At 43.4% G+C, this 26,844-nt stretch overlaps 1 protein-coding gene across 6 annotated transcripts in view; it reads left to right on the plus strand.

The window, feature by feature from the left end:
* Nucleotides 1–26,844, plus strand: part of LOC129711611 (MORN repeat-containing protein 1-like) — a 156,634-nt gene that overhangs the window by 66,283 nt on the left and 63,507 nt on the right. For 3 of the 6 annotated variants that reach the window (XM_055659379.1, XM_055659376.1, XM_055659377.1), the window contains one exon: nucleotides 4,414–4,482. The exons of 1 other annotated variant lie outside the window; for it this stretch is intronic. In XM_055659379.1, coding sequence (XP_055515354.1) covers nucleotides 4,414–4,482 — 69 coding nt within the window. Of the gene's footprint in view, nucleotides 1–4,413; nucleotides 4,483–25,692; nucleotides 26,585–26,844 lie in introns of those variants that run through there. 2 more of the 6 variants (XM_055659381.1, XM_055659382.1) reach the window with 2 other exon arrangements.

Consider the following 26,844-nt stretch of genomic DNA (forward strand, 5'->3'; position numbering starts at 1 on the left):
ATGCCTCTGTTGGCATCGATCTCCAGTCAACGCCCGGTCAGCTGATGCCAGCTATAATATTGGCCTCAGCTCCCTGATTGGGGATGGGAAAATAGCGGCAATATTGCACTCGCTGCTTCTGACCCCTATTCAATGGCTCAATTGTGATGCCCTTCTCTGTGAAGTGTGCCATTGCCCAGGCTCCTTCATAAAGATAGCTTACACGGACTCAGGGGTTGCTAATGTCAAAGAATTACCACTTCTTTACCACCCTGTCTACCTTCTCTGCTTCTTCTGCTTCTTGCGTATGGCGTGCACAGCCTAAAGTTGGAGGACAACTTGTTCTATTTGATCTTATTTGATTGTGCACGCCGGGTTGATTGCATTCGTCGAAACAGGTCAGACCACGTAAAGGTTGCAATCTACCACCGCACCCTGCCTACCTGTGACACTGTTTTCAGAGAATGACTGTATGTACTTTTACTACTAACACCCTCTGCTGTACAACGCTCCCCTGAGCCCTAGCATTTACTGTGAATGCCCTACCCTTGTTTAACTTCCCTAAAATGCAAAACCTCGCACTTAGTTAAATTGAACTCCAGTTGCCATTTACCTCGCTGATCAAGATCCCACTGTAGGTTTGATAACCTTCTTAATGATACACCTATTTTTGTGTCACCTGCAAATGTACACCTGTATATTGTACAGCTCATTGTACAGTACAATCTGAAGAAGAGTCTTGAACGAAACTTATTCCTTTTCTCCAGAGATGCTGCCTGACCGGTTGAGTTACTCCAGCATTTTGTGTCTATCTTCAATGTACTAACCATGCCTTGTACATTCTCATTCAAAGCGTTTATATAATGCTGACACAAAATGCTGGAGTAACTCAGCAGGCCAGGCAGCATCTCTGGAGAGAAGGAATGGGTGACGTTTAGGGTTGAGACCCTTCTTCAGGCTGAGAGTCAGGGGAGGGGGAGACATAGAGATATGGAAGCATAAGGTGTGACAATGAGAGATCAAAGGAGACGAAGGTCAAGGAAAACGTAGAATGGATCATTGTTAGCTGTGGGGAAGGTGACAACGAAGCATACAATCAATAAAATGTAATCAGGAAGACAGTGAAACTAGTGGGAGAACTAGGATGGGAGAGACAATAGACAATAAGTGCAGGAATAGGCCATTCGGCCCTTCGAGCCAGCACCGCCATTCACTGTGATGGAAAGAGAGGAAAAGCAAGGGTTACTTGAAGTTAGAGAAGGCAATATTCATACCGCTGGGTTGTAAGCTGCCCAAGCAAAATATGAGGTGCTGTTCCTCTAATTTGCACTGGGCCTCACTCTGACAATGGAGGAGGCCCAGGACAGAAAGGTCAGTGTGGGAATGGGAGGGGGAGTTGAAGGATTTAGCCACCGGGAGATCACATGGGCCTAGGCGGATTGAGCGGAGGTGTTTAACGAAACGATCGCCGAGCCTGAGCTTGGAGTCAATTCTGTATCCAGTTAGCTAACGTTCCTTACATCCCATGTGATCCAACCTTCCAGAGTAGTCTATCATACAGGACCTTGTCAAATGCCCTGGTAAAGTCCATGGAGACAACATTCAATCATTACCCTCATCAATCCTCATGGTTACCTCTTCAAAAAAACTCCATATTTGTGGGAGAAGACGAAGATGAGGTTTGAACTTCTTTGTTTTGAAGGAGTAGAAGTGAGTGCCTCCCAATTGATTGTAAAGGGTCTGATAACCATTAAATTGGCCACAGGCTATCAACATAAAGAATATATGAATTTTGGTGGCTACTGCTTCATTTAATGACCCGGACAGTGAACTGATGAAGAACAGGAGTAAAAAGTCATTGTTGAAGATTCCTAACATTATTTAAAGATGCCACGCTCGGATGCCAAACACAGGCAGGTGGGACTAGTGCAAATGAGTAATGTTAGTCGGTGTGAGCAAGTTGGGCCGAAAGGCATGTTTCCACTCTGTATGACTCCAGGACATGTTAAACCCTTGTACAAAAACAAAGTGTTTGAGGAACACAGCACGCCAGGCAGTATCTGTGGATGGAATGGACAGTCATCGTTTCTGAAGAAGGGTACCGACTCGAAACCTTATCCGTACATTTCCCTCCAAAGATTCCGCCTGACCCGCTGAGTCCCTCCAGCATTTTGTTTTTGGCCCACAATTCCACCATCTGCAGTGTCTTGTGTCTCCATATTACGCCTTTCAACACTTCATTCAGTAAAAATATCTAAAGGATTGGAGTTCATAACATGAGAGAACTTAGAAATTACAAGAAGAAGACTGATGAAGCTGCAGGGCTGAGGATTTGCACTTATTAAAAACAGACTGAGCTGACGTTCCATTCATCAGTCACACTCATGCTGCACGAGATCCAAAACTTTGGAATTTACAGTACTTCCTCTGACCTTCTCTACCTGTCCTCCCACTGTGAAGACATTCCTTAAAACGTTTCGAGCAAGCTTTGATACTGAGATCTTTGAAAGATAGTTTCTTTTTTTTTAGTTTAGAGATATAGCGCGAAAACAGGCCCTTCAGCCCACCGAGTCAGCAACTACCAGCAATACCCTCACAATAACACTATCCTACACACACTAGGGACAATTTACACATACACCAGGCCAATTAACCTATATACCTATACGTCTTTGGAGTGTGGGAGGAAAGCGACGATCTCGGAGAAAACCCACGCAGTCACGGGGAGAACGTACAAACTCCGTACAGACAGCAGCCGCAGTCGGGATCGAACCCGGGTCTCCGACGCTGCAAGCGCTGTAAAGCAGCAACTCTACCGCTGCTCCACCATGCCGTCCTTAAATTGATGGCAAAGACTGCTTGGTGGTAACTCTCCCATAATGTTTTACTATATTAAGGGATTGTTTGGACTTTCCTGTAATTCCATCGTTCCAACAGCTACAGTTCCTCCTGGTTTATTTAGAGAAATTGTAAACGAGAAAATGAAAGTGTTTGTATGGTCTTTAGTAAGTCAAAATAAATAAGTTTAAGCCATCCATTAAAATACTTCGGGAAGTTAAAAGTATATGTTAAGCATTTGTTCTCTATTATTACCAACATCAATTAAAGCTTGTGTTGCTCTTTTGAACCTATATAAAAAAAAGGTTTTTTTTGCACCACCAGCCATAGCCTTTGGGGACAGAGATTCAGATTTCCATTATCCTTTGTGTGAAAAACTGTTTCCTGATTTCACTTATGAAAAGCCAGGCTCCAATTTTAAGATTATGCCCCCTGTACCGAATGCTCCCAGCAGAGGAAATAGTTTCTCAGTGTTGAGCCGATTGGATCTCGTTATCATTTTAAACATCTCGATTAGATCCTTTCAACTTTCCCAACACAAGGGAATAAAAGCAAGGTTTATGAATACTATGCTTTAATTTAACCCTTTAAACCCCAGAATCATTCTGGTTAATCCACAGTGCATAGTACCTCCTTTGAGGACAATATATCCTTCTTGTGGTTCATAGACCATCACCGACACACTGATCTGTTCTGTATTTATGCTTACTATATTCTGTTGTGCTGCAGCAAGCAAGAATTTCATTGTCCTATCTGGAACACATGACAATAAACTCTCTTGATGACTTGAGTGTCTGACCAAGGCTTGGTGGAGCAGAAGAATAGGCTGTGGAGGCCAAATCAATGGATATTTTTAAGGCAGAGATAGATAGATTCTCGTTTAGTATGGGGGTGTCAGAGGTTAAGGGGAGAATGCAGGAGATTGGGGTTAGGATGGAGAGATAGATCAGCCTTGATTGAATAGCGGAGTAGACTTGATGGGCGAATGGCCTAATTCTGCCCCTGTCATTTATGAACATGAACTTTTATAATCCAACGCTGCAGGGAATAGACAAATTCCACGTGCCTTGGTGATTACATAGATTGTGCAATAACTTGACACCCGTACATGGACCAAGTTCCTTTTTTTCTACACACTACTTAGTCTTGAATCAGTTGGAAAATATGCTCTCCCTGATTTGCCCTGTTCTCTGAACTTTCCTAATGACTATTTTCATTTTTAAACGCATCCTGAAATTCCAGCTCTCTCTGGCCAGCATTTGATCACTGTCTGAGCTTTCAGCTCAGGGGTCAGTGTCTGTTCTCCCTTTGTTTTGGACTGGTTTACCCCGCGTGCTAAAAGCCGACTTAAAAATGACCTGTTAATTCAATTCAGTATTTATTTGATTTGGAATGTTATCATCAACAAACGTTTCCTTGTATCTGCTTCATGGTGCTTCACGCCACCTCTATGCACCCATACCAGGCATAAATGGTTTATCAAAGTAAATAAATCAATTGTTTTTGACAAATGCAGACTCAGACATTGCTCGTTCAGAGTGAGCGGTAATGACAGAAATGAAATCCATTAAGTGGAAGCTCTTTGTGTCTCCCTAGGTACACCAGACCCCTCATTGGACATCAATGGCAAAGGGACACCACAGCAGGAGGAAGGCGTTGTCTCTGGTAATTGCACCTTGTTACATCTTAGTGGTGGAGCACATCCCCTATACCTGCTCCCACTGTTGTGTGGAGGCACAGGGTCCTCGCTGGGGAATGGCCAGCACCCAGCCACTGCTGACAGTAACAGAGAGAATTTCATTATGTTTAGGAAATTTAAAAATAGAGCATGAAACCAAGGGGCAGGACTCTTCCCCATGAATAAACTTTCCCTCACTGGCATTGGACTGTCATCATCAAAACCACGAATATAAGTAATTCCCTACGTACGTACCATGGGGCCTCAATATAAAGTTTTAATGCCATGTTCTGATTAATTTCCAAGTTTAATTGAGCTTGATCTGCTAATTTAAAATTTTCCATCAATGTGGACTCGGAAACCCCTTTCCCAAGTCCTATGATATTTAATAAATGGATGGATCATAAGTGGAGTTTTTAGCACCAAGTCTGTTGCACACACATGGCCCTGAGGACATAGTTTAAACGCCTCTGGTTTATTTCTTCAGTCTCCAGAAATGCACCTAATTGTGCTCCAGCCCATTTGTGTTTTTCACTGCAATGACCCGTTCGACAGATCTATTTCCCTTGGATTAAAAGTCACTCCCAACTTCCCTCCTCATTTCCAACTACCTCCCTTGCATCATATCAACTCTTAGAGCAGGGTGGGTCACAACATCAGTTCTGCTCATATCAGTCAATAGGAAGTGCTGGTAAAACGAGCTGATGCTATCTGCGGTGAGGCAGGGAGTAGGCTCTGACATTGTCTGTGTCTGTATGATCTACTGTTGGATGTTCAATGCCAGGAGTTTAATAACCGTGAAAGAGTTAATATAGACAACACTTATAAGACACAAATACATGTCACACATCTGTGGTTTCAGTGTGGATAGAGACGGGGGATTCTTGTGCACTGTCGTCCCTGGGGCAGTGCATGTTTCACAGGTTGTTGCTTCTCTGTAGCTGCAGCTGGTGCCTCCCTTGGTCTCCATTTCTATCATCAAAACTGGATGTGGCAGATTTCCATTGGGCAGGTCCAGTGGTTGTATGTGTGACTGGATTTGAAGTGATCTCAGCCTTTTTTTTCTCCAAGGATTGCACTACAAGTAAACCTGCTCATGTTATCGCATGGCATCTATATCCATACGTCTTTCAACAGGGGTTACTTGATAGTAATCATGGACTTGGATGGCACAGTGGCACAGTGGTGGAGTTGCTGCCTTGCAGTGCCAGAGACCCAGGTTCGATCCTGACCAGGGGTGCTGTCTGTACGGAGTTTGTACGTTCTCCCCGTGACCCCGTGGGTTTTCCCCGGGTGCCCCGGTTTCCTCCCACACTCCAAAAACCTGCAGTTAATTTAGCTTAGGTAAAAAAACAATGTAAATTGTCCCCAGTGTGTAGGATAGTGCTAGTGCACTGGGATCGATGGTCGACACAGACTCGGTGGGCCGAAGGGCCCGTGTTTCCGCACTGTATCTCTACAGTAAACTAAACTAAACTAATAGCATGGGGAAAGGTGTAACCTGCCTCGCCATCCCTTCCCTCCGCTCCCAACCCAATTGCAATCGGCCCCCTGTGACAGTGACTGAGATAAAGTATTCATAAGCTGCAAGAATCTAATCAGGCCTCTGCCTGGTCTGAATGATACAATTCGACTGTGCTTATCCACTGGTGCTGCAGGATAAAATCCACCCAGAACGCTGCCAATTACTCTTTCATTGACTGAAAAGACAGCGAGGATATTCTGATGATGTAGCACCTATAATCTTTAGCCTCTTCCTCTCAGCTTTTTATATCTGAGTGAAGTAATATTGCATTTCCACTGAAACTTTCCAGTTCCGACATTGTTTATAGACTAATTCAAAACACTGTAATTTGCCAAACATGCTTCGTTTGCCAGTACGAATCATATGGTATGGCATAAGGCACAATGGTTCACATATAGTTACTGGCTACAAAACTGGGACAGGTTACACAGCACAAAAACCTGGTATTAGTTGTGACAGAAATTGATAGCATTGCAACCCATGTTTATCAGGACATAGAAGATTAACTACACTGCCAAAATCCTTTCCTTTAATCCTATGCAGATCATATTTCATGCTGTCGTGTTTACAGTTCACCGGAGCGTTGGGTTGGCTTGACATGTTCCACACAGAGCTCTTACATAATCATAGTGTTGGGCATATTGTTCTGATGTTGGGTGATGGCACAAAACAAGGTGTGAGTAGCTTCCTACACCTCTGCACTCTATGTTTGGCTGTGATACAATGGCAAGTGTTGCATTCCCCCTTGGTACAACTGCTTTCCACCGCCACCTCCTATCCCCAAAATATTTCTCCTTTTGCTTTGCTGATATTTAAGATGGTGGAAAAGAGCCTCACCCAAAACTCTATTCTTATGTGAGCCTAAAATGTGTTCCTGCCTTCTCCCCATATCCCCATGACTCCCATTATCTTTAAGAGCCCTATCTAGCTCTCTCTTGAAAGCATCCAGAGAACCTGCCTCGCCGCCCTCTGAGGCAGAGAATTCCACACTCATCACTCTCTGTGAGAAAAAGTGTTTCCCCATCTTCGTTCTAAATGGCTTACCCCCCATTCTTAAACTGTGGCCCCTGGTTCTGGACTCCCCCAACATCGGGAACATGTTTCCTGCCTCTAGCGTGTCCAAACCATTAACAATCTTTTATGTTTCAATGAGATTCCCTCTCATCCTTCTAAACTTCAGAGTGTACAAGCCCAGCCGCTCCATTCTCTCAGCATATGACAGTCCCGTCATCCCGGGAATTAACCTTGTAAACCTATGCTGCACTCCCTCAAAATCAAGAATGTCCTTCCTCAAATTAGGGGACCAAAACTGCACACAATACTCCAGGTGCGGTCTCACTAGGGCTCTGTACAACTGCAGAAGGACCTCTTTGCTCTATACTCTATACCTATACTCGACTCGTGTTATAAAGGCCAACATGCCATTCGCTTTCTTCACTGCCTGCTGTACCTGCATGCTTACTTTCATAGACTGATGAACAAGGACCTCCAGATTCTGTTGTACATCCCCTTTTTCCCAACTTGACATCATTTAGATAGTAAAGCAATGCAAGCACCTGGTGGAGCAACCCATCTGTCCCAATAAGAAAATGTAAGAAAAATAATAATAACTTTCTATTGTGTTGCTCCTGTCCTGATCCTGACATGCCCCAAAGTGTATTATTTTAGTTTAATTCAGCAATACAGCGTGGAAACAGGCTCTTCGGCCCACCGAGCCCGCTCCGACCAGCGACCCCTGTACACTAGCACTATCCTACACACTAGGGACAATTTACAGTCTTTATTAAAGCCAATTAACCTACAAACCTGTACGTCTTTGGAATGTGGGAGGAAACCAGAGCACCTTGGGAAAACCCACACGGTCACGGGGAGAACATAGAAACTCCGCACAGACAACACCCGTAGTCAGGATCGAACCCGGGACTCTGACACTGTAAGGCAACAACTCCACCGCTGCTCTACTGTGCCTCTCCTGTGTATTAATGCTGAAATGTAGCCAATTTCTTAATTTAAAAAATATGGGGATTTAATTTTGACCATTTGGTTCCTACAAACATCATTGTGATAATCTTAATGATGTATGTTGCAGGATAAATAATGGGTTCTTCTTGAAGCAGGGTAATTGGTTTTGCTATATTTAAGAGGGAGTTAGATGTGGCCCTTGTGGCTAAAGTGATCAGGGGGTATGGAGAGAAGGCAGGTACGGGATACTGAATTGGATGATCAGCCATGATCATATTGAATGGCGGTGCAGGCTCGAAGGGCCGTATGGCCTACTCGTGCACCTATTTTCTATGTTTCTATTTAACATGTATTTGATAGAGTAAGGTCAGCCTCGGTTTAATGCTTCATACATTTGACGATGTCAAACTTCATTTCTACTGCACGGTATGTCAGGCCGGGTTTAGTGGTCAAGTCCCTGCTATGACTACCGAACCTATAATCTTGCAGGCAATATTTTTACTATTGAGCCAGGATGGATAGATTTGACAGTCAACTTGTTCATAATAAATAAACCTGACCCCATTCTCACTTAGTTTCTACAGAGATTCCTAAAACCAAATGATTAGATATGGACCAGGAGTTGAAACCTCAACTAATTCCTACTGCACCTTCTCCCCACCTGAGTTCAGCTCTAGTAACCCTCGTCCCTGTCCTGATATGATTATTCAATGTCACTGAGCAGCGATCACCCTTCACACCTCTATCTAATAAGACCCATGATGTCCATCTGCTTGGTTTAGCATGGTGCAGAGTTACACTGTTGACTTATTAATAACCATGAGTGGCATCCTTCTCTTTCTCATGTATTATGTTCATTTTCACTATAATTTCTGTGACAGGGGTTTGTGCACCTTTAGATGTTGAGGCTGTACTTTTTATTAGTTCTATGCTTGATCCACGACATAGCTACTTCGACAGTCAGCAGGCAGTTTGACTGGGAACTGTGGAAATGCACCACGGCAGTATTTACAGACTAGTTCAAGTATTCCTTTAATCACTTCTCCATGTAATCACAAATGCCTTTATTTTCTCACCCTATTTCTGCCTATGCTTTCACTATTGTGGCCTTTCTCACTAGATCATGGCTGTTATGCCACTGACCAGCACATCCCAAAATCAAATGATACTGGAAATATTAAAGTGTGCATTTCGAAAGCCAAGTGGGGAATTCTTAAAGTCAATTACACAAAAGCATAAATGCTGCATGATTTAACGCCAGCACAGCGTTTAACTGGCAAAAATGAAAACTTTTTATCAAGAAGGCCTTTGGGATTTTTTGTGTGCGTTTCATTGGCAAAAACTGAAAAGTTCACACCTTAAGTATTACCTTAATGCTTCCAGGAACAAACAGAGCCGGTGGAAGCACTATAAAGCAAAGGAAGAAAGAATTATTTAATCAGTTTGTTAGAATAATGAACAACGGAAAAATGAATAGCACAATTAATACAACGGATAAATGAGGGCCTGAATGTCAACTGGAGGACAGCTTTCTCCTCAACCCCCTCCTCTGTTCTAAATAGATGTCAAAATGACTTTTCATTTAAATCGATAAATGTGCATCCATTCCAGTATAATTATTATACATGTGTAGCAGAAGGTACCAAATGTGATCTTAAGGAGAATTGGGATTACTGGGTAGTGATAACCAGACCTGGTAAAGGTTTTGTGTGATATTTGTTTGAATATGTGTCATGTGGGGCAGAGCTTGTTGACAGAATTTACTTGAGCATCCCCTGAACCGGCCCAGACTAATGGATGCACCCCACACTTCATCCAGTCTGTATCCAACACCTACGGGCAGACGTTTTCTGGCTGAGATCGTTGGGGAGGGATTAGATGAGGAAATGTGCCGGATTTTACTCTCACATAATCTAGGCTAAATGGTGCATTATCTGAGACTAATTACAAAACTGTATCATTCTGCTTCAAATGGCAAAGAATTTTACCACCACATTTCCCACCCATACCAATTCAGTTATAGAGAGATCCTTTTCTCAGTCCTTGCACTGTTACCATGGAGTTCCTCAACTTTTTGGCCCATCTTCTTTTCTCCATCTACACCTCTTTTGCAGATAGACAAAAGTGCTAGAGAAACTCAGCGGGTGAGGCAGCATCTATGAAGCGAAGGAAATAGGCAACGTTTCTTGCCGAAACGTTGCCTATTTCCTTCGCTCCATAGATGTTGCCTCACCCGCTGAGTTTCTCCAGCACGTTTGTCCACCTTTGATTTTCCAGCATCTACAGTTCCTTCTTAAACATCTTTTGCAGATGTTGGCTCATTTTTGCGCATGTATAATGGTGCTTGCTTGCCACCTCTCCTTCGTCTCTCGTGACTCCTCCGATACCTCTATGTTGCCAGCCTATTTGTTTAACATCTGGTGATGTCCTGCAGTTAAACATTAGAAGACTGAAGCCTAGTGTTTGGGCAATGGGAAAACCTGTCAGCTAATTATCCAGGCACAAAAAACTGCAGATGCTGAAATCTTGAGGAAAAACACAAAATGCTGGAGTAACCCAGCGGGTCAGGCAGCATCTGTGGAGAGAATGAACTGATGATGTTTGAAGGGTCCTGACCTAGAACGTCGCCTATCCATCACCTCCATAGATGCTGCCTGACCCGCTGAGTGCCTTCAACAATTTTTCTAATTATCCAGTAGCCTTGACTGTAAAGTGCTTCTAGTGAAACCAAATCAGAAGATAGTTATTGTGTAGGATGGAACTGCAGATGTTAGCTTATACTGAAGATGGACACAAAATACTGGAGTAAGTCAGCGGGTCAGGCAGCATCTCTGGAGAAAAGGAATAGGTGATGTTTCGGGTTGGAACCCTTCTTCAGACTGAAGTCTGACAGTCTGACTGAAGAATGGACAGATGATATTTAGGGCTGGGACCCTTCTTCAGGCCTCAAAATGTCACCTATTATTTTTCTCCAGAGATGCTGTCTAACCCGCTGAGTGCCTCCAGCATTTTGTATCTATCTTCAGAAGAGAATCAAGTCTGACTCAAAAGAATGATCACTTGATGCATTAAGGAGTAGAAAGTGCTTGTGGTTAACTGGAGAAAAGTATAATACCACAAATCATAGTTTGAGCCTGGTCTTTATCAGTATATAAACTGTACTGGTCAGATGACTCAACAGGTAAAGCTTTACAAAAAAAGTCTGTGCAGATCACGTTGTTCTCTTTTGTCTACCTTTCCAGGAAGAGATAAGTTAGACTGACATGTTCCAGAGAGAGCAGTTCTAGATTTAGATTGCATGTCAGGCTGCCCTTGTGTGTAAAAATAGGAAAACAATATCAGTTCCAAGTACACAGAGTTCAGTGACAGAGCAGATGCTGGAATCTTGAGCAAAAAAAAACAAAGTGTTGGAGAAACTGAGCAGGTTGGGCAGCATCTGTGGAAGGAATGGACAGATGATGTTTAGGGCTGGGACCCTTCTTCAGACTGATGCAGTGGAGGGGAGATAGATGATAGAATAGGTGAGGGGAAGGGGTGTGGCAAGAGCTGGCGAGTGATGGTGAAGGGGCTAATCGGCAGGTGGGTCAGGAGGGGGAGCGGTGGGTGGAGAGAGTATGTGATATGTGGAGATGACAAGAGCGTATAGATGGTGGACTCTAATATGTAAGGAGGTAACATGAGAAAAAACATTTGACCCATAGAGTTGTGAATTTGTGGAATTGTCGGCCACAGAAGACAGTAGAGGCCACTTCACTGGGTGAATTTAAAATAGAGTTAGATAGAGCTCTAGGGTGTAACGGAACCAAGGGATATGGGGAGAAGGCAGGCATGGGTTACTGATTGTTGATGATCGGTCATGATTACAATGAATGGCGGTGCAGGCTCGAAGGGCCAAATGGCCTCCTCCTGCACCTATTTTCTATGTTTTCTATGTTTCTATGAAGGCAGTGAGTGAAATGTAGAACCAGAGGGAGGGATGAGGGGTGGGGGGAGGGGGGGGGGGGTAGAAAGGTAGGGGGGGTGGGGGTTAAGATAAATGGGGGACAGAGTATGGAGAGGTGGGTGGATGGTGGATGTAGGAGGGGTATGGAACTGGGTGACGGGGAAGGGGGAAATGGAAAGAAAGGTGTACACTGGGGGTGGGAGAGGAGATAGTTGAGCAGCTGAGAAGGAATGGGATGGGCTAACTGGATTTGAAGAATTCAATATACATTTTAACTCCTGATTGTAGGGAGGGGGAGAAAGCTGGAAGAAGGGATGGGCAGGATGAAGAAAAAGGAGTGGGGAAATAGGGAGAGGGCTACGTAAACTTGGAGAATTCAATGTTCCCACCTGGACCTGCACTTATTTCTCCCCTCCTCTTCCACTGCCACACACAGGGGAGCAGTGAGAGAGGATCTCACAGAACTCCTGTGGAAGTGAGAAGGAGGATTTAAGATCATAAGTGATAGGAGCAGAATTAGACCATTCGGCCCATCAAGTCTACTCTGCCATTCAATCATGGCTGATCTATTTCTCCCTTCTAATCCCATTCTCCTGCCTTCTCTCCATAACCTCTGACACCCATACTAATCAAGAATCTATCTATCTCTGTCTTAAATATATCCACTGACGTCCTCCACAGCCTTCTGTGACAGAATTCCACAGATTCACCACCCTCTGACTGAAGAAATTCCTCCTCATCTCCTTCCTGAAAGAACTTCTTTTAATTCTGAGGCTATAATAATATAATAATAATCTTATTTATATAGCACATTTTTAGTCAACTTGCATTGACCCCAAAGTGCTTCACATAATTACATTACATTTACACACAGGCAAAGGTGGGTGAAGTGTCTTGCCCCAAGGACACAACGACAGTATGCACTCCAAGCGGGATTCGAACCGGCTACCTTCCGGTCGCCAGCCGAACACTTAGCCCATTGTGCCATCTGTCGTCCTATGACCTTTAGTCCTAGACTCTCCCACTAATAGAAACATCCTCCCTACATCCACTCTATCCAAGCCTTTGGGTGCATTTCAATGTGGTCCCCCCTCATTTCTATAATGTGGGCACACTTTGGGGAGATTTTGGAGTGGAGCAATAACATGGTGGCACAAGATGCTAGAATCTTGAGTCCAATAACACAGCTTGTTGTGGATATTTTTCCTGGGTTCTGAGTTATTTCCAGCTATTTATTTCTAAGGCTCTCGTTCCGTTCTCTAGATGCCATGATGTATTCTTTTCATGCAACATTGTTAAATCGGTATTTTTAAAGTAAATAATATTTTTTTTTATTTTGGAAGAGCTTATTGTGTTTGTACTGGCTGCTTTAATTCTACCCATTTCAGTGCAGTGTTATAACACAATTAGTTTCTATTGGTGAAATCTGATTGTTAACTGTACTTTTGCATTGTTTTCTGCTGTGACTAAACCACAGCTGTAGAACATTACCACCCAAGTAGAAAATCACCAATTAAACCAATAATTAAGGGGCGGAATAGAGTAAAATAAGCCCAGTAGCTATTTGACGTCACTGTATTTGTGCACAGAACATGTGTCCTTAACCCTTAAACATCTCAGAGCTCTGGGGAATGTGAAGAACACGCAGAGGACCTGCCCTTTGCATATGAGGTTACTAATCTTGAAGTCTTGCAATCATGTTTATCCATTGGTGGAGCTTGTATAATTGTGGCCGGTGACCTGTCTCCCTCCCACCACTTCATTCACCAAGGTAGCGGACAGTTGAAAGATCAGGGTACTGTGTTCTGCCATCTTACCCGCTGAGTTGAGTGATTGCAAAAGGCACGGAATATCTTCCATCACTGGTGGTACGATACTGTACAGTTTGATATGATAGAACTTTATTTATCCCAGGAGAGAAATTGATCCGCCAACAGTCATAAAACACAACAAGACACATGAAACATGAAATTAAAGTGACGAGTGGAATCCAGAGTTGGCGATGTGCAACGATTGGTGGGGGGGGGGGAGGGAGTCAGAAGGGTTGGGAGTTGTACAGCTTGATGCCACAGGGAAAAAGGATCTCCTGTGGCGTTCTGTGCTGCATTTTGGTGGAACCAGTCTGTTGCTGAAGGTGCTCCTCAGGTTGACCAGTGTGTCATGGGGGCAAGGGGGGTGAGCTGTATTGCCCAAGATGCTCCATAGTTTGAGGACCATCTTGAGCTGGTGGCGATGGCTAAGGAGGTTGGGGCTGGCTTAATGTTGACATAATGTTAGTGAGGAAGAATCGGGAATGATTCCCGGGGTATTATGGTCTCACCTTCACAGTGACGCTCTGATTCTTCATCCAAGCACAGATTCTTGAACATAATTGCTTGCAATGCCTTCGGATGTTCTACCATGGTAAAAGCATAATATCATCTCCGTTCATTTCCAGTCCCCAATGGATTCAAGCAGGGCCATGCATTGGTCCCAACCTTTCTCTGCTTTGTTCGCCAATTTTGTTTTGTAATTTGTGATTGTGACACATGGATTGACACCAGATAGTGTGCTGATGACTTTTCCTTGAACTCCATCACTGAGTCGGACAACTTTGGCCTCATCATCTTCCAGGCAGTGAGGCTGAAGTGGTGGAGCAGGCTACAGCAGGAAAGCATCAGCAGTCAAGGGCCAAACTTCCGAAGCCGTGAGCAAGTCCACCTGTCTTGTCTATGTACCATTCTGTACAGCTCATTTCAATGGAGAAATCAATACTTGAATCGGCAAAGCACATATGGCCTTTGGCAAACTATGTGCAAATGTGTGGGACCTCAAGGTTTGTAGAACAGTCTACAAACAAAGCTGAAGTTCTGCAAAGCCTTGTGTTGTCAATCTTGGTATGCATATATGTCTTGGGCAGCTTACAGCCCAGTGGTATGAAGATTGATTTATTTAACTTCAAGTAATCCCGGCATTCCCTCTCTCTCCATCCCTCACCCCCCCCCCCAGTCGCACCAGCTTCTCATTTTCACCCAACAAACAGCTCACAATGGCCTGTTTCCTTGATCATTGTTACTTTTTTGCACATCTTTCATTCATTGTTCTTTATCTCTTTACATCATCGTCTATATCTCTTTTCCCTAACTAGTCTGAAGAAGGGTGTCGACCCGAAATATCACCCATTCCTTCTCTCCAGAGATGCCGCCTGTCCCACTGAGTTACTCCAGCTTTTTGTGTCCACCTTGCTGTAAAGTTGAGCCATTTTTACCTAGGCAGCCTGAAGAAACTGATTAAGGTAAAAAGGCAAGATAATGTCTCAGAAACAGAAACTTCAATTTTCCTCTCATTTCAATTCCCGTGTTAACAAAGTACAGGCTATTCATCCATCTTCTCAGATATTAGATCTTCAAATGGGTATTCCGACAATCCACATTCTGCAGAATAGATCGCAGATGAGGCAGGTATCTCATCTGGATGTAGAAACAAGGCACTGCAGATGCTGGGTTACACCAAAGATAGACACGAAGTACTGGAGTAACTCAGTGGGTCTGACAGCATCGCTGGAGAAAAAGGTTGGGTGAACTTTTGGTCAGGACATTAGGATGTTGGACCAACAGCTTTCAAAGAAAATCTTATAACGAGCACTCAAAGAGGGAAAACATTCTCAGAGTGCTGAAAAGAAAAGTTATCTCTGAAATACTTCAACATTGAAGTGGAGTTCCACGAGGATCTTGTTCCATCTGATGTCGTCTCATCCAGACCAAAGCTGCATGAATGGAGAATTGCTGAGGCAATGCAGAAGGGAAAGCCGCATACCCATTAGTCATGCAAACCAAATGGTATCTTCTGCTTAATGTTCAGAGATTTAAAAGGGCACATTAAACTGATTCAGGTCAATATTGAACCTAAAGCAGTGGGATCAACATGCCCAAACTAGAAAAGCAAACCGAAGCCATCAAAGCAATTGGGTATGTGTGAAAGAATAAGTGAGAGGGAAATAAGTGGGAGAACAGGACTGGGGACTGATGGGAATATTCTGGGAGCCATCATAGCATCACTGAGCCAAATGGCCCTCCTCTGTGGCACAACAAAATATGACATTTGAAATGAAATGAATCCAAGTTGTTGTTTGAGCCTTGATGTTGAATCCAAATAGGCCATTTTATGGTAGATAATAATAATAATAATAAATGTTATTTATGGGCGCCTTTCAAGAGTCTCAAGGACACCTTACAAAACATTAGCAAGTAGAGGAAAAACATGTAAGGGGAATGAAATAAATAGTAGAGACATGACTAGTACACAAAGTAAACACAGAATTCAATACAAAACACAGTATGAGGCAATTAATGCACAGATGAAAAGGGACGGCACGTGGGGCTAAGGATAGGCAGAGGTGAAGAGATGGGTCTTGAGGCGGGACTGGAAGATGGTGAGGAACACGGAATTGCGGATTAGTTGGGGGAGGGAGTTCCAGAGCCTGGGAGCTGCCCTGGAGAAAGCTCTGTCCCCAAAACTGCGGAGGTTGGACTTGTGGATGGAGAGGAGACCAGCTGATGTGGATCTGAGGGACCATGAGGGTTGGTAGGGGGAGAGGAGGTCAGTGAGATATGGGGGGGGGGGCAGATGGTGGAGGGCTTTGTAGGTGAGGATCAGGATTTTGTAGGTGATCCGGTGGGAGATGGGAAGCCAGTGAAGTTGTTTGAGGACTGGAGTGATGTGATGCCAGGATTTGGTGTGGGTGATGAGTCGGGCGGCTGCGTTCTGGACCAGTTGGAGTCGGTTGATGTAGGTGGAGCTGATGCCAAGGAGAAGTGATCCTCAACTCCACCAGTGGCCAGTAGGGGTGGTTGGACAGCAAACCGGGAGGGAACGCAAGCAGTTGCAATGCTCCATCTAATCCTTTTATAGACCGGGAATCAAGTCTGCGACCACCAGGATTAGAAAGCGCAGTACCACACTGTGCAATGTATCTAGCCTCCGTGACATTGTGACCTATAAATCCTATTTCACGGCTGGTCATTATTTCAGGTTGAAGGATCTGCAGCAGATGCAGAAGCTGTCTCAACGCTAGCGACTCGTCCAATGGCCCACAGTTTACTGCTGATCTGTCTATTTTGAATGGTCTCTGTAAATGTACCTTCTTTCTTCTTTCCCTTTTTTTGCGATCAGTGTTTAGGCAGTAATTGGTCTGACAGAAAAGATTATCTTTCAGATTTTCTATTCTGTCACATTTTTTTTTACAGACTCTAGCTGCAATCTTAAACCCATAAAAAATGAAAAATGGGAAAAAAATCTCTTTGCAGACGTTAAGTGATTAACAGTTTCCCGCTGTATCTAGTCCTATGATCTGACCTTATAATCCGATAGCCTCCCACTAAGGGTACTAAAGGAGATTCAGCAAGTCTGCTGCAGCGTGTGAATAACAGAATTTAATGAGCCATTACTTCACAATTATAATTTAACGCAGCTTACTTCCACTGCCCCCTCTGTCTCATCCTCCCCTTGATCATTACTGCTGACTTCAATTCTCTTCATTTCACTTAATTGGTGCCAGTTAAGGGGGTTTGCGACAAGTCTGTGTATTTTTTTTTACCCCAGCATGCTGCAGTCAAGGTGCTGATAATTGCACAATTGTTATGTGCAAGGCAAGACCAGTCTTAAGCAGCCCAGCACTCTCTGACTCTGCTAATTGGATTTCAGATTATTAGAATGCTGCAGTGTCACCAACCAAATGAGAAGGTTAGATAATCTCAACGTACCTTTTTATTATTAAGGACAAAAGAAGGCAATAATTGAAATGGCATTGTAGTTTATAATTAATGGCTTGTGTTTCCCAGCAGCAATAAAGGTCAATTTTCCACAAGATGGTTTTAAGTGCTTGGCAGTACAATTTCACTGGGAGACCTGCAGGAAATGGACTTGTTTTAATTGCAGGCTGCAGTCGTATTTTTTTGGGGGGGGGTGCGAGTTGTTGGAAGTGGATGAGGGATTAGATTAGTATTGTCTTCTCACAACCCGAGTGATCCAGAAGCTGTATTTTTTTTTCCGACGCCCTTCTACAGAGGTGTACCTTGAAAGATAACAACTGCCCCAGTCCAGATAATTGATTATAATTTTCATTAAATTATCTTCAAAATTGAAGCCATTACTACAATTGAATGCAGCACGTTATTAGGTAATGTGTTGGAGATGATCAGAATGATTAAAAGGAGTTGATGGGTCAGATAGAAAAGATGGATTTCCTTTAATGGGGGAGTTTGGAACGAGAAGGCATAACCTTAAAATTAGAGCGAGGTCATTGATGACTTAGTAATGTAAAGGGTGGTGGAAAGCTGGACTATTTGACGCTAAATAAACTGATGAGGCAGTGGACAATTGAAAATTTCAATTGAGTGTTAGAGCCACACGGGAAGGACTGACTTTCTGAATGTGCTGAATTCAGTACTGCTGTGCTTCAATATTCAGGATCACCCTGGCACACTGACGGAGCTGTTCTGCAAAGCAGTCGCTAAGTTTACCCTTGGTTTCTGCAAGGCAGAAGGTAGAACATTGTGAGTAGCAAATGCAATGCACAAAATCAGAATAAATTGAGCTGAATTACTGCTTCATCTGGAAAGATTTTGTGGCCGTGGATGGTGGGTGGAGTAGAAGTATAAAGGATATTATTACATCCTTTCCGCTTGCATGGAGAAGTGTTGTGAGAAAGGAAATTCTTGCAGGAGGTGGAAGAGAGAACGGGAGGTTATGGAGCCAATAGTCCCTCCTTCTGCTGGGAAAGGTGGGAAGGTGTATTTGGGAGTGGAATCCATGATTTCCAGCACCTTCGATGAGATTACGATACGATACAAATTTATTTATCTCAATTTCCCTCCTGGGATAAATAAAGTTCTATAGTTTCTTATCGTATTCTCATTGAAGGTGCTGGAAGTCATGGAGGAGGGTCTGTTGAATATGGAGGCTGGTGGGATGGGAGTAGGGACAAGGGAAGCCGCATATTTGCTTTGGTTCAAAGGAATTGAGTTGTGGAAATAGAAGAACTGCTGTCGAAAGCCTCGTTAGCTGTGCTAAAGGGGAGGGCACAGTTAAGGAAAAAGAAAGGCATCCAAGAGGCAGTGGTATGCAAAGTCATGTCATTAGGACAGAAATGATGGAGCCAGAGAAACTGGAATGGAAGTTGGGTAGGAGGAGGGAATGAGTCAGTGTTGTACAGCGCAGAAATTGGCCCTTTGTGGCCCTTTCTCACAACCCTTCTCCATGCAAGCGGAAAGGATGTTATAATATCCTTTTTACTTCTACTCTACGCACCATCCAGGGCCCCAAGTCTTTCCGGGTGAAGCAGTAATTCAGCTCAATTTCTTCTGATGCCCACTTTTTGACCATGTAGGGAAATCCCATGTGCCTGCATTCAGACCATATCGTCAAGATGGCAGTGGGAAGATTGCGGGCTTGTAATGAATATTCATAGCTAAACTGTGTCCAGAAATGGAGATGGAGTAGTCTAGCAAGGAAATTGAGGATTCAGGGAAGTTGCAATTGGAAGTGAATGCTGGGTGGAAATATATGGAAGATTTGTAAATCGATCTTTATCTCCACCCTATCATAGGTATTGACTTTGTTACTCCACTCCACCCACCTCTCTCCCCCCCCACCCTCTCTCTCTGTGCTAATTGTTTTCTCTCTGATGAAGACAGTTAACTCCATGCCCCCCCTCCGCAGTTGCTGCCTGACCTACTGAGCATCACGGGCATTTTCTGTTTTTATTCGAGATCTGTAGTCGTTTTGCTTTTCGATTCCAGTGTGCATTTAGCTTGTCAAATTGATGTTACAATGATGCAAATTCAGCCTCCTTTTTGACCATTTTCTAGGCAGAGAATTTAATTTCCACAGAACGCCTTTTTAATTAACTGCCTGTTATTCCGACAAGATCTATTTTCGGTTTTCGTTATGTGAATGTCAAAACTTCAATAGTTACCATTCTCAAGTCAACTCAAATCATGCCTTGTGCAGCATTCTGATTAACAGGAAATTGCATGTAGACTGCTCTCCGAACAAATTCAACTTATTTTGTGCATAAACCCAATTAAAGGTTTTACGAAGATTGACAATATGCAAGTCTGTTGAGTGAAAGATGGAAAAATTTTCATGTACAGTTTTACAATTTAATTATTTAAACCTTTGGACAACTTAGTAGGGGAAACCAGTAACATTAAAAAAAAAAACTAATGTGACTAATTATTATCTGACGCTTAATTTACACATACCATTTGAACTTCACAATCAAGGATGCAAGCAGTCAGAACTCTCATCGTAACAAGTTGTTCGCAGAGTGACAGTGCAGTTAATTCATTTAACATTGTGGTCCAGAAACTTTCTCTTGTAGGGCAAAGTTTTACCTGCCATTCGTGAATGTTATTGAACACGTACACTTCGTCTGCCTTGGCCTACGCGATCTCCCAGTTGCCAAACATTTTAACTTCCCTTCCCATTTCCACACCGACTTTTCAGTCCTGGGCCTCCTCCACTGTCAGAGTGAGGCCACATGCAAAATGGAGGAACGGCACCTCATATTTCGCTTGGGCAGCTTGCAACCCAGTGGTGTGAATAATGATTTCTCTAATTTCAAGTAACTCCTGCATTCCCTCTACATCCCCTCCTCCACTCCCTCCCTCCTCCACCATTGTCATCCTATCATTTCCACTCTTCACATCCTTGTATCCCTCTTGTTATCACAACTTCCCCAGCCAACAATGGGCCATTATGGGCTCCATTATAAAGTAATCTATTGCTGGCCCCGATTGTTCTGTCATTTTCTTGCCCCCCCCCCAAGGAGTGGGAGTGATCTTGTGGGAGTGGGAGGTATCCTAACATGCACGTATATAATTCTCCTCTTAGCTAAGTCTGTCTCCATGGCTTTGCCAAGATGAAGAATGACCGAATCTATTAAATTGCGATGATATCAACATTGCATTAAGTTATTATAAAAGGTTTAAACTCTGATTTTTACCATTCAATAAGAGGAGTGGACCATTAACTTTGGGTAATATGAGGAGATGTCTCCAGTATTTTTTGTATGGAACAGGACAACAGGAGTCATAGAGACAGGAGTTCTGAACAAATGGGCAGCCTTGCACAATGACAGCCAGTCTGTATGAAAGGGCTGAGTTCACAGTGACTCCTATAAAACTTACCATTGGCAAGAGCTTGCAAAATCTCCACATAAAATAGTCAAAATAATGTAATGATAGCTAAATATAATCAGAACTACTCATCGTTTAAATACAGGAACTTGGATTTAGCTTTATTTTCTGAGCAGTTTCTTTATAAATTTTGGTGGTTTTCTCAATGCTCCTGCGTCTGAAGCCTCGAGGTATCTTTGTTTATTGTTGGCAGTCACTCCTTTAGCAGGTTGTCCACACTGCCCTTTATGGGCTGACCCCATGACATGTGTAACCTTCTCCGTGTTTTATAACACCGGATGCTCCACCTCCCATTCCCAGTGTTTTCCAGTCCAACAAGTCTGGCCTCCTCACCCTTGACATTTCTGAAACGTATTTATTAAATTTCATTGCTGCTCTTTTATCCTTTAAGACATTTTTAAAAACCTCTCTCCTCCACCAAGCTTTTGGTCAACATCCGTAATATCTTCTTTGATATGGTGTTCATTTTCAAATAAATTATCGACACTTTGTGAAGCATATTGGATGTATTACAATGTTAAGGGCACCATGTGTATCCAAGCTCTTGTGGTAAATAAAACGCTCATCTTTCATCCTCAATCCTACTAAATTACTGATGAAGGAAGCCAGGTTTGTCTCAGTCCCCTGTAGATTTCAGCATCAAGAAAACAGCTGAGTGGAGCACAAAGTGAACTCAAGATATGTTTTGCACCACAGGGATTATGGTGCTGGAGAATCATCATTTTAACAAGATGGGAAAGATGTTTGCATGCCAGAAATTATGGGGATATTACGCTGCAGAAGCAGGAGGAAAGTATGGAATGGGAACACAAAGGTTATATTTGGCAATGGGTAGACCATTTGCTCAGCTGGACAAGACTGACTGGGAATGATGGGGGAAGCTCAGCCTCTGTCAAGAGACTCAACAGTGATTTATAACAAGCATGTGCAGGCCAATGGTGGGATTAGTTACATTTGGTCAGGATTAACATTGTGGGCCAAAGGGCTGTGCTGTGTTCTACGTTCCATCGAGGCATCGCCTCGCTATACTCAAATTTAAAATAAGGTGCCAATGTGAGGTCCTACAGTACATCTCCTACTCTGTGCACCATGTAATTAGACTTGGCACGAAACCTAGATGATGCAGGGAAACATTGGTACTGTAAATAGAGCTGTTGACATGGAGGAATTACTGGGAGAGAAATTAATTATAAAACCTGTTAGACATGCAGAATGAGATATGGTAAATTACACTGTTCTGATGAGAAAATCACATAGTACTTAATATTTTATTAATATTCCACGTGCAAATTCTGTTCTTTGCAAGTGGGAAACTTAGTCATCAGGGCACTAATCTATACGAATCAGCTTTTCCAGCATTCAATCTGTAGCCTGCTATGCCATGGTGATTCAAATGCTCATCTAGATGCTTCTTAAATGTTGTGAGAATCCGCTGATCCTTTGTTAACGTATTCCCGATCACAATCACCCTCTAGAACATGCATGGAACATATAACAGTGCAGCACAGGAACAGACCCTTCAGCCCACTATATCTGTGCTGGGCATAATGCCAAGACCAACTCTTATCTACCTGCACATACTCCATATCCCTCCATTCCCTGCAAGTCCACGTGCCTATCTAAAGGTCTCTTAAATGCCACTATCATATCTGCCTCCATCAGCCAGCCAAACAGCATGTTCCAGACACTGTGTAAAAAACCTGTCCCGTACATCTCCTTTAATCTTCACCCAGCTCACCTTAAAGCTATGTCTTCTTATCCATCCTGGGGGAAAAAGTTCTGGCTGTCTACCCTATCTCTGCCCCTCATAATTTGAAATACTTCCTGCAACCTCTGGTATGCCAGAGAAAATTATCCATAGAAAACATTTCTTCCAAAATTCCCTCTAAATCTCCTATCCCTTACTTTGAACCAGTAAGACTGCGGAAGGAAAGTGCTTCTGACTATCTCCCCTAACTATGTTCCTCATCATTTTGTGCACATCCACCAGGTCCCTCCTCTGCTTCAAGAAAAAAATAATCCAGCCTTCCAGTCTTCTCATAGCCAAAATATTCCATCCCAAGTAACACACTGATTAATTATCTCGGCACCTGTCCCAGGGCAGAGAAACCTTCCTATTGTATGGCATCAAGAACTGGTGTAGGACTCCAGCCCTGACATGACCAGTGTTTTTGTATAGTTGTACCATAATCTCACTGCCCCAGTTAATGAAGGCAAGCATTCTGTATGCCTTCTTAATCACCTTATCTACCTGCTCTTCTGCCTTCAGGGAATCTCAGACATGCACACCAAGGTCCCTCTGTTCCTCGCTAATTCCTAGAATCTTACCACTCATTATGTGCATCGCAGCCTCATTAATCCTCCCAAAATGCATCCCCAAAAGCAGTGCTAATTACCAGGGACCTCTTTACCTCTTGCACCCACGTTGCTATAGTAGTGGAAGGAGGGCTTTAACTTTGTGACGTGAATCCTATCCTGTTGATTGTTCTGTGAACAAACACTCATACAACTGCACTTGTTGAAATGTCACGTTTGCTTGTACTTCCCAGGTGTGCTACAGCAAATGATGTGCTCCAACTCCCAACAAAACCTGTCAGCAAAGGCTGGAGAGTCACCAGAGATATTTAGTTTGTTACTGGGATCTGTGGCACTTTAAGAGTGTTTATTTACCACATGCACCAGTATGAGCCACTACAGAAAGCCCTACTTTGTTGCAGCTTGACAAGCACATTAGCTGCGACAACAATAACAAATATATACAGTCAATTACCAGTTATTGATAATAACCAGACCACGATAGTGCTAAAAACCAAAGTATGTAGAACCACCATAGTAGTGCAAAATCTGGAGTGATTTGGTGCCAGGGTAGGGTTGTGGTTGATGTGAAGTGTGCTTCAAAAACGTAATGGTTGATGGGAAGAAGCTGTTCTTGTAGCTGGAAGCAACAGTACTCGGGCTCCTGTATCTTCCCAATGGGAGCCATGAGAACAAGAGAACATGGCCATGGTGATGTGGGACTGATGATATTGGCTGCTCTTTGGGCAGATTTCTTTGATGGTGGTAAGGTCAGTACCCGTGATGGGCTGGGCAATGTCCACCACTTTCTTCAGCTTCCTTTGTCCTTGAGTATTTGATAAGCTCTAGCGTGTGCTAGTAGTGCATGGCTTTAAAGCTCTATCTAGCATTGGTTTTGGTGCTTCACGGGCTCAGCCCATACTGGTTCTCCATGCCGAAGTGGATGTCCATTGTATATTGGTAGAAGAATCAAGGCAATGCATTGTACTCTGTGTATTGGTATGAACTGCACCCACTATAGTCTCTGGAAGCAGTCTAAATGGACCAGCTGAATACATGTGGTGGTTTGAGCCTCTTGACCATGTTGGCCATAATAAAGCCAAATGCATTCTATTTTTTTTCTCTTTTTTTCTTTCCATTTTAAAGCATCTTCGGTTTCCTCCCACACTCCAAAGACATACAGATATGTAGGTAAATTGGCATGGTAAATGTAAAAATTGTCCTTAGTGTGTAGGATAGTGTTTATATGCAGGGATCGCTGGTCGGCGCGGACCCGGTGAGCAAAAGGGCCTGTTTCCGCGCTGTATCTCTAAACTAAACTAAACTACTCATCAATGAGTCAAAAGATTGTGATCTCAAGACTGACCTTGGTGAGTGGTCTGGGACGATGTGGCATTAATTTCTCCTGAACCCATGACTATTTCCTTCGCTCCATAGATGCTGCCTCACCCACTGAGTCTCTCCAGTATTTTTGTCTACCTTTCAATATAAATGACAGTTCACTCTGCAGACCAACCTTGCTTTAAGAAATTCCATTCCCAGATTTATATGAGAAGGCCTTGGGCTCGGTGGTTTTTAAGAATGGTGGTGGCAGCGTTCAGATTTACAGTCTGCCAGTGATTGTTAAATTCATTTGCAGAGGCTGGGGGAAGGGTGCACTGCACTGATGCTGTGCAAAGATATTTCCCACGGAATTGCTCACACACTGAACGAAAGTCCCAGCAGATTTCACTCAAATTTCTCAGAAGTTCCCATTGTCATTGACCCTGTCCGTGGGTTATCTGCAGCAAATGTATTCCATTTACCTCGTGGGTGTTAGACACAAAGGGAAATAGAATGCGGCAACCATGGGCTAGTGCCGGGAAGTATCAACTCCGAGCATCGTTTACAAAAGCTTGGGCCCGTGTGCTGCTCTGCCCTTGAAAATGCATCTGGCAGTTCTGCACACTGCACACAGTATACCAGCTTTGCTGACTTACGCAGAACATGTTTCAAACGTCCTTTTAAAAGCATAAAACCTCTCAGTAACTGAAGACGTAGTTTCAGGGAATGCAGCTGTTTGTGTTGGGGGGGAAAAGGCAAATTCTGCAGATCTTGCCGTTACCAGTGGCCCAGTGATGTCTCATCCAAGCCTTGCATTACACCCAAGTGCTGGAGGGACTCAGCGGGTCAGGCAGCATACGAGGAGGGAATGGACAGACGGCATTTTGGTTGTGGACCTTTCTTCGGATTGGAGTCTTAAGAATCAGAAGAAGGATTCTGTCCTGAAACATTATGTTTGTTCCCTCCACAGATGACCCACTCAGTTCCTCCAGCGCTTGGTGTTTTGCACAAGATTCCAGCATCAACATCAGCTGTTTCTTGTGTCTCCCAGACAGAAAAGATCCTATTCTCCTCCTTTGTATACAATGTGACATTTTTTCGCCTTCCATCACAGTGAGGAATGTGGAGGAGTCACTGTGGTGGATGTTTATGTTAAAACGTATTTTGTGTGTGTTCAGTTGCTTTTTGTTTGTACGACTGACTTGGCAAATGAAATTCCTCGTATGTTGCGAAACATACTTGGCTAGTAAAGCATTATTTTGATTGTGATTGTGATTTGGTGGAATTTTTACATCCTGAAGCTGAAAGCAGCAATGCAACCCTTCTGCAGGGGGTTGAACGCACAAATCCAGGCAGATATTCTGGTGCAAACCAAGGAGACATCAGAAAGGGGATATTTTGGGCGACTGTTTCAACTAAAGCCCTGCCTGCTAACTCAGGTGTTTGTGGAAAGCTTCACACTTCCAAGATAGAGCAGAAATCCTGTGACCTACCCGATATTTATCCCCTCAATCTTCATCACTAATATAAATAATGTGACCTTTGATGCAGTGCTGTTTGTGGGACCTTGGTGTGCACATATAGGCTGTTGCTTTTCTTGCACGGTAACATGTCTACCCTACAGAAAGATACTTTATTGGCTGCGAAACACTTTGCTGTTCCTCGCTAACATTTAACCTATAAACTGCGCACTCAGAGATGATTTCATAAGAACCATCTTGGTGCACAATAGAAATAAACAGCATACATTTCCTTCGCACATTTCATGTCCCCAGAATATCCCAAGGTCTTTTGCAGCCAACAAAAACTTTTGAAGCAAAAAAAAAACAAACAGCTGGAAGTACTCAGTGGAGGCGAAGGAATGTTTAACATTTAAGGTCGAAAAGCTGCATCAGGACTCAGACTATAGCCGGCATTTAGAATTGAGAGGGAGTGGTGTGGCAGAAGCTGGTCAGTGATGGGTGGAACCAGTTGAGGAGGGGCGTTGGGCTGAGGGAGTGCTGGAAGTAAAGATGGTGGAGAACACATGTACTAAGCAAGGACATAATGACTTGGTAACGAGCGTTGATGAGAATGATGTTGAAGTGCCTTAGAAACAACAGAAGGAGATCATAAGGTCATA

The sequence above is a fragment of the Leucoraja erinacea genome, chromosome 30 (assembly GCF_028641065.1).
Source record: "Leucoraja erinacea ecotype New England chromosome 30, Leri_hhj_1, whole genome shotgun sequence".
In the NCBI taxonomy this organism is placed as follows: domain Eukaryota; kingdom Metazoa; phylum Chordata; class Chondrichthyes; order Rajiformes; family Rajidae; genus Leucoraja; species Leucoraja erinaceus.